The sequence below is a fragment of the Gossypium hirsutum genome, chromosome D13, assembly GCF_007990345.1.
Source record: "Gossypium hirsutum isolate 1008001.06 chromosome D13, Gossypium_hirsutum_v2.1, whole genome shotgun sequence".
Lineage (NCBI taxonomy): Eukaryota > Viridiplantae > Streptophyta > Magnoliopsida > Malvales > Malvaceae > Gossypium > Gossypium hirsutum.
Genome location: NC_053449.1, coordinates 45,821,129 through 45,828,518, shown reverse-complemented (window position 1 = coordinate 45,828,518; position 7,390 = coordinate 45,821,129). Strand labels below are relative to the sequence as shown.

Below are 7,390 nucleotides of genomic sequence, written 5' to 3'. Positions count from 1 at the left end.
CCTTCTCAAGGCGGCAATAAGATCTGGTACATCCCAAAGGTGCCTACTGAGTCTGTTGTTCATGATGCCACAGATGTTGATCTTGACGGCTTCGAAGGAAATTTAGCTGCTAACATAGGGATCGATAAAGCTTAAGAGGTTGGAGCAATCACCAAAAATCTTCCTCTGAGCTTCAAATGTTTTGGCAACCATTTCTTAGCTTTATGTTGTTAAATTCTTTTCTTTTCTTGAATTCGAGTGAAGGGGGTTTGAAAAATAATTTGAGATGTAGGTTATTTTGCAACTGACCTTTTCGAATATGTATAGGGCTATCAAGAAAGCCTACCAGTTTTGCTCATAAATATAACCTTATCTATTTATGATTTCTTGGTTGCCTGTGCTTAAGAAAGGTAATTTGGAAATAAAATTTGTTTATTTTTGAATTAGATTGAAGCCGTGATAGCACATATTTCTTACTGATGTTGATCTAGTTATTTTATGAAAGTTTATTTTCAGTGGAAAGTCCCTTTTCTAGTAATGAAGGAAATTGGGTTTAAGATTTCTATATTAGGATGGAGCTTTAATATCAAATATGTTAAATATAAAAAAATAAAAAAAACATTTTAATATAATTCAATATAAAATATTATTTCCAAATTTCAAAAAATATAAAATAAAAAAATAAAATATTTTAATATAATTTATTATAAAATATTAAATTAAATTAATATAAAATATTTAATAATAATCCTATTATAATTAAATAATAGTCACATTAAAATTTAATAATAATAATCTATTTAAAAGAATTCTGCTGAAGGTAATCTAATTATTTCAATTTTTTTATTATACCATTACAATTTTATTCTATTCAACCAAACATAATAATTCTATTACAGTTGTATTCTATTTCGATTGGTCTTTTGCACCGCTGTCTTGCGGTCTGGTTTATTTCTCTGTTAATTTTTCTCTTAATTTCTCGGATTTCCTCTCTGTTTCTTATCAGACGTCGCATGCCTGATCTCTGATTTTCTGGCCATCGATACTAGAACCAGTAAGTGTTAGATAGCCCGATGGATGCCCCGATTTCGATTAACAACGCGCTCATGTAAGAATTCAAGTTTCCTCAATTAATACTTGTAATCTTTGTTTATTTCTGTGACTGTTCAGTTAGATTTCTTCATCAAATAGTTTAATTTTGCAAAAATTATATGCAGATTTAATTTTTTTTATCTATCCATTTTATTCGGTAAAAGACCTGCAAATTCTTTGAAGAAAAGAGGGGAAAAAAAGAATTCCTTATAAACTAAACGAGAATAATCTGGAAGTTTACTTTTTTTTTTTTTGTCTTTTGAAAAAAATAGTCATCATGCATTTATTTTTCATCTCTTCTTCAAATTCAAAGAAAACTTGGCTTTCTGTTGCGTATGAACTTCTTAAAATTTTTTGAACACATTCAAATTTGAGAGAAGAGATGGATTTGAACTCAACCTAAATACCGACTTATAACTCTTACTTGTACTTGCTGGGGTATGTTTTAAACTTAGAAAAAAAAAATATTTAAGTTTGATCGGTGAGATATCTTGTTTCCTTAAGCAAAGCATTTTTTTATTTCAAAAGGAAGAAAATCGCGCGCGAGCCAGGCCAGCTCTGAATATGAAATCGTTAGGTGATCGAGCGATTAAGGAATGAAGGCTGCCGTGTGTGGACATAGTTAGGAAAGCTGGCTGAATTTTAATAATGCACAACCGACTTACTCCTCCTATAAATACTAAATAGGTTCCTCATGGCTTTGGCCGTCGTTTGCAAGAACTACATGATGTGTCCCTTTTTGTTGTCCCGTTTTCAGTATTCAATGGAGCCGTCAAAACGACATTTCATTTTGAGTAAAAAGCCAAAGGTATGTAGGGAACTCTAAACTCTTTTTTACAATTGTGTTTCGTCTTCATTATATTTTCCAGCTTGTTCTAACACATCATCAGCAGTCATAGGTTGTAACATGTTACCCAAAGAATTTAAAGCAAACATGAAATTGTTGTCTTGGCTAAAATTGCTAAGATCCTCAACTTTAGATTTAGAATGAATTTATGTACATATTTTAAGGAATGTGATGTAAAATTGATATATTAACTTCATGTAGCAAATTATCTATGCAAAATCCATGGCATATAGGTAGATTTATGTAAAAGTAGAATCCTTTAAAGACAAAATTTCCCTGAATGGTTGATATTACATTAAGAAGTATTTTATGCCATGCATTTTTTTTCTACTAAAAACAAATTTTAGGGTTTCCAACTTAATTTTTTAAAAAAAATTTATTGTGAACTTTAGTTTCATTATTTTTTGGTAATGTCTTTGCTTTAAAATTATGATACAAAATTTAGTAATTAGAGATTGATATTCGTTTTGTTACTTAAATTTGCTCTAAATTTTGAATTATGTTGGGAATTAGAGAAAGATTAAGTCAACAAAATACATGAAGAGTTTTGAAAGGTTGAAAATGGATATGAAAAAGACCAGCAAAGTGCAGCAAAGCATCAAAGAAGGGCAAGGTCAAGTTGAAGCAAAATTCAATGCTATCGAACAAGAATGCAAGCAGCTTCGCGACGAAATTGATCTAATGATCCGATGCAGTGCCAACACTCAAATCCGACTCGGCCTGATGTTCAGTATCCTCAAGGCAAGACAACAAGCCGATTTTGGCACTGCTGCTCAATTAACTGGAGTACTCCGGTAATGATTTTTTTTTCAATGGATAACTTTTAATTAATGCAATTTTGCTAAAATTAATTTCAATTTCTTTCCAGTGAAATTGTGGGCAGAGATAATTAGTACAAAAGTGAAGAATCTGGAGTCCATGCTGATGTGCAGGGCAAACATGTGGTTACTTAATGGGCTAAATGTGAGGTGTTAAATGTAGGAAGTCATGTTGATTAGATTTCAAGCTTTTTTTCTTGTATCATTTTTAAGCTATGGAGTTGAATAAAAATATTAGACTTGGAGGGTTGTTCGTCAACACAAATTCGGGCATTGTATAATAAGTGTAAAAGATCAAAGTGTGAGTTTTATTTATTTGTGTTTTTTGGTTGGAAGGAAGGAATTTATTGAATAGAAATTACAGCTTTAAGGCATAAGAAATGACACGGGGTGACGGTCTAGTATAGCACCATAACCACCTCTATGAAGACATCAAAAGTCGGATATTAAAAATCCAAAAACTCTACGAGAATTAAATCCCAGGCATTTTTTCGAAACTGATCTACACAAATTAAATAATTATAAAAATAATTCAAGAGTAAAATTATATACAAGGATGACTTGAAATTTACAGTGTTTGTTGGTGCTGTCTGACACACTGGCAGCATCGCCACTCATCATTAGCCAATCATCGATTTTTTTTTAAATAATTTTTTTGGGCAGTACCAATATATATTTTTAAAAATACTCATATTTTTCATAAGTATTCATGGTGGGAAAAGAAGAGAAAAAAAAGTAAATTTTTTTTTTATTTTGGTGCCGCCACCGTATTAAGTGACACTTTTTTTTATCCGCCTACCATTATTAAATTTTAAAAAAATAAATTTTTGCTGTCGCTGATGCATCAAGCGGCATCTGTTTTTACAAAAATTATTTTATATGGTTAGAAAAAAGCAAGGAAATCCGGGCTAAAAAAGGAGAAGCTCCAATGACAAGGTGCAATAAAAAGAAGCAGAAGAAAACAAAATGGAAAAAAAATATACCTAAAAAAGTTATTTGCAAGAGTAGAGAAAAGAAGTGAAAACTTTAAAATCTTCACTCTTAAGAAAATATATTGAGAAAGAAAAGTGGAAAACTTAAAAAATTTTGGACACAAGTTAACAAAACCGAGAAGGTCAAAAAGAAAGTAAATGGATTGATAAAAGTAATAATTAACATAATTAATGCAATTAAGTCTAGAAAATCTGGAACGAAAAAACATTAATTTCTTCTAGTACACCACTTAACGTAAATAAATTATGATAATTATGTTAATTATTACTCTCTCTTTTTTTAAATCTTGAAAAGCCTTTACCTCTCCCTCTCTCATTTTTCATTTTCGTTTCAGAAAAGGGTTTCCCAGTAAAAGTTTTCAACAATCCTCTCCCTTTCTCATTCAAACTTACTTTTAATCTTCTTATTAATCATTCATTAATAAACTTAAGAAATTTTTCAAAGTTAAAAAAATGGGTTTCTTTGTTATCATGTCTTCCTCTTCTCTCTTTCAAGCTAAATTTTTCTTTTTGTTTTAACTTCCTCAAGCTATACCTTCAATCTTCATAGCTCATCATTTTTATAACTTAAAAACCAAAGAAACCAAATCTAACCTCCTTTCATCTTCAGTGGAAGACCTCATTTTCCTCTTCTGACTTTCCTTTCTTTCTTTTACCATTAATTCATGTGTACATTTGCTCTTTTACCTAGAAAATTTGGAAGTAAAAAACATTAGTTTCTTTTAATACTCTTTTCCATGTATATATTTATTTTCCATTTTGTTTTCTTCTGCCACTGGGGCTTTTATTTTTAGCTTGGATTTTTTCTATTTGTGTTTTGGTTCTTACAATTTCTTTTTCTCCTCTTTCACTATATTTAAGATTTGCTTTTTTTTTAATCATAAAAAATAATTTTTTTTAAAAGCAATTACCGGTGCTACTTGACACACCAACAACACAAAGAAAAATTATTATTATTTTTTAAAATCTGACAACGATGTCTCTTGACATGACAGAAAGATCAAAACTTAAAAAAAAAAAGTATAGCCTAACATGGTGATGACACCAAAATAAATTTTTTTTTTCTCACCGTGAATACTCGTGAGAAATATAAATATTTTGAAAAATACATACAGGCGCCATTAGATACAATGACAACACCCAAAAACTTTTATTTTTTTAAAAAGTTAATGATTGACTAAAGACAAAATCAACATAGATGAACATCATAGATTTCAGGTTATTCTTATACATGATTTTACTCGTAGATCATTTTCATAATTATTTAATTTGTTTGAGTGAGTTTCGAAAAAGAAAGCTTAAATCCTAGTGAAAAAAAACCCGTAGGACCCCAAGACTCCATTTGAGTAGCGGTCAACCTACTCGGATATTTTTAAATTTTAATATATATTAATAGCACAAATAATAAAATTCAAAGCAAAAGCATGAACTTTTACTAGCTAAATGAGCCTAATTGAGTAAGCTTAAACAATTGAATTGAGCCTAATAGAGAGTAATTGAATAAGTTTAAACAAATAAATTTTTTTTATCTCAAATCCAACTTTAATTATTTGGAGTGCGGATTTCACTATTCATATATATGATTTATTTTTTTTTCAAATTTAGATATTATTCGAATTTAAATTTTAAAATTATTATCTCTTGCAAATTTGGAGTATGTACACAAAGATCCCAGATATCAATCATCTGAATTTGCATGATTTTTTTAGATAACATATTCGAACTTAGATATTCGAATTCACTAAATTTGATTTTATATATAAATAAAAAGAATTCTAGTAGATTTTAATTTGAATTTTGATGGATTTGGATATCCTAAAAATGATTGCAAATTTTGATTTTCTTTTTCAAATTTGAATATCTGAAGAATGATAGTATTTAATTCAAATTCTGATTTGAATAGTAATACTTAGATAGTATGAGGATAACAAACAGATTTGAATTAATTTGGGTAATTTAAAGGGTTAAATAACTTTTTTTTTGTGTTTAATTTTTTTTGTCTAAGTTAAGCCATGAATTGACATTGCCCCACATTGAGGCATGATTTTTTTTATCCAAGTTAGACCTTAAATATGATAATTTCTCTCACATTGGGACTTGAATTTTTTTGTTCAAGTTAGTCATTGAGAACCCTAAAATTCATACTTCAATGTGAGAACAATTGTCAAGTTCAGGCGCAAATGTGGGAACAATTATTAAGTTCAGGATATATCTGAAAAAAAAACCTTCAAGCCCCAATATGAAAATTGTCGAAACCATCTTTTGAAAAACAAAATTTTTAGGCTGTCGACCATTTAAAAAAATTAAAATTGGGAGTCGCCACCAATCTTTATTAGGGTGTGATTGGATCACCTAAAAAAACGGCTTTGGTCTACGAGTTTTAGAAAAACGGATCCGGGAGTCAGTTACGTATGAGGAAGGATTAGCACCCTCGTAACGCCCAAAATTGGTACCTAGTTAATTAATTAATGTCTTAAGGTCGAGAATTTGGAAAAACGTAATCCTTAGCAAAACTTAAAAGGCTACGTATTAAGACCCTTATTATTTCAGAGAAAGAAGATACCACACCCAATACGTTAGGGCACAGCATTCTAATTTTCCCCAAAAATGAATTGGGCCAAAATACTTGTGCAATAAAACTTTAAAAGAACATCCACTTATCCAAGATTTAAGAAATCACACCCAATACGTTAGGGCACGATTCCTCTAAAATCCCAAACTCGGAATATTTCCTTTACTTTAAAAGAACATCCACTTATCCAAGATTTAAGAAATCACACCCAATACGTTAGGACATAATTCCTTTAAAATCCCAAACTCGAAATATTTCCTTTATTATTTTTAAAAAATCTTCATTTCGAGAAATCAATGCGTCACATCCAATACATTAGGACACAACGTGTTGAATTCCCAATAATGAATTCTTATTTTTTGATTAAAGAGAAATGCTCGATTGTTAGACTTAACGAAGAAAATCGGAACCCAATACGTTAGGGCTCAATTTCCTTGAAAATCCTAAATTCAAGCATTCTCTCAATTTTGAAAAGTTTGAAATCGAGTAAAGAATGATGTGATGCTATATTAAATATACAATGCAATAATAAATATTACAATGGCCTAGAAATAATATAAATAAATGAATAAATAAAATCAATATACATAATAAAAATAATCACATACAAAATATCAAATAAATCATAAAAATAATTCTTTTTAACATATAAACGAAAACATGAATTAATAATCGAATGAAGAAAATAAACAAAATATAAAAAATAAAAGGCACATAATATATACATTGAAATTAAAAGCCATACACATAATTTACATATGTAACTTTGGATTAAAATTTATAAAAGCAGAATATATAATGCATTTGTGAAAATAAAATATAAATTATAAAGTAAGTGTTAAAAAATACATATATTTGAGCATTTTAAAAAAAAAAAAATATATTCATATATATATACAAGTATATAAAAAATTGGTTAAAAATATTAATATGTATACATACATATATATACAAAGATAATTATAACATATATAGATTATAAAAAAATAATTATATATAAATAAAATAAAATAAAAATAATTACCTCATATTAAGAAAATAAATATGCGAAAATTATTAGTTTTAAAAAAATATATAAATACGCACATAG

The 7,390-nt window shown here is 28.6% G+C and overlaps 1 protein-coding gene across 2 annotated transcripts; it reads left to right on the top strand.

Moving 5' to 3' along the window:
- Positions 1 to 3,051, top strand: LOC107918828 (uncharacterized). 2 transcript variants are annotated; one of them, XM_016848411.2, is made up of 5 exons: positions 1 to 138; positions 986 to 1,087; positions 1,600 to 1,879; positions 2,432 to 2,712; positions 2,787 to 3,051. In XM_016848411.2, exons 3-5 carry the CDS (start codon positions 1,766 to 1,768, stop codon positions 2,809 to 2,811), a joined length of 420 nt encoding a protein of 139 aa, XP_016703900.1. In that variant the 5' UTR covers positions 1 to 138; positions 986 to 1,087; positions 1,600 to 1,765; the 3' UTR covers positions 2,812 to 3,051. The 2 variants fall into 2 exon arrangements, with proteins under 2 accessions (XP_016703900.1, XP_040964874.1); XM_041108940.1 differs by lacking the exon at positions 1 to 138 and having other exon boundaries at positions 868 to 1,087; positions 1,829 to 1,879.
- The last annotated feature ends 4,339 nt before the right edge of the window (positions 3,052 to 7,390 follow it).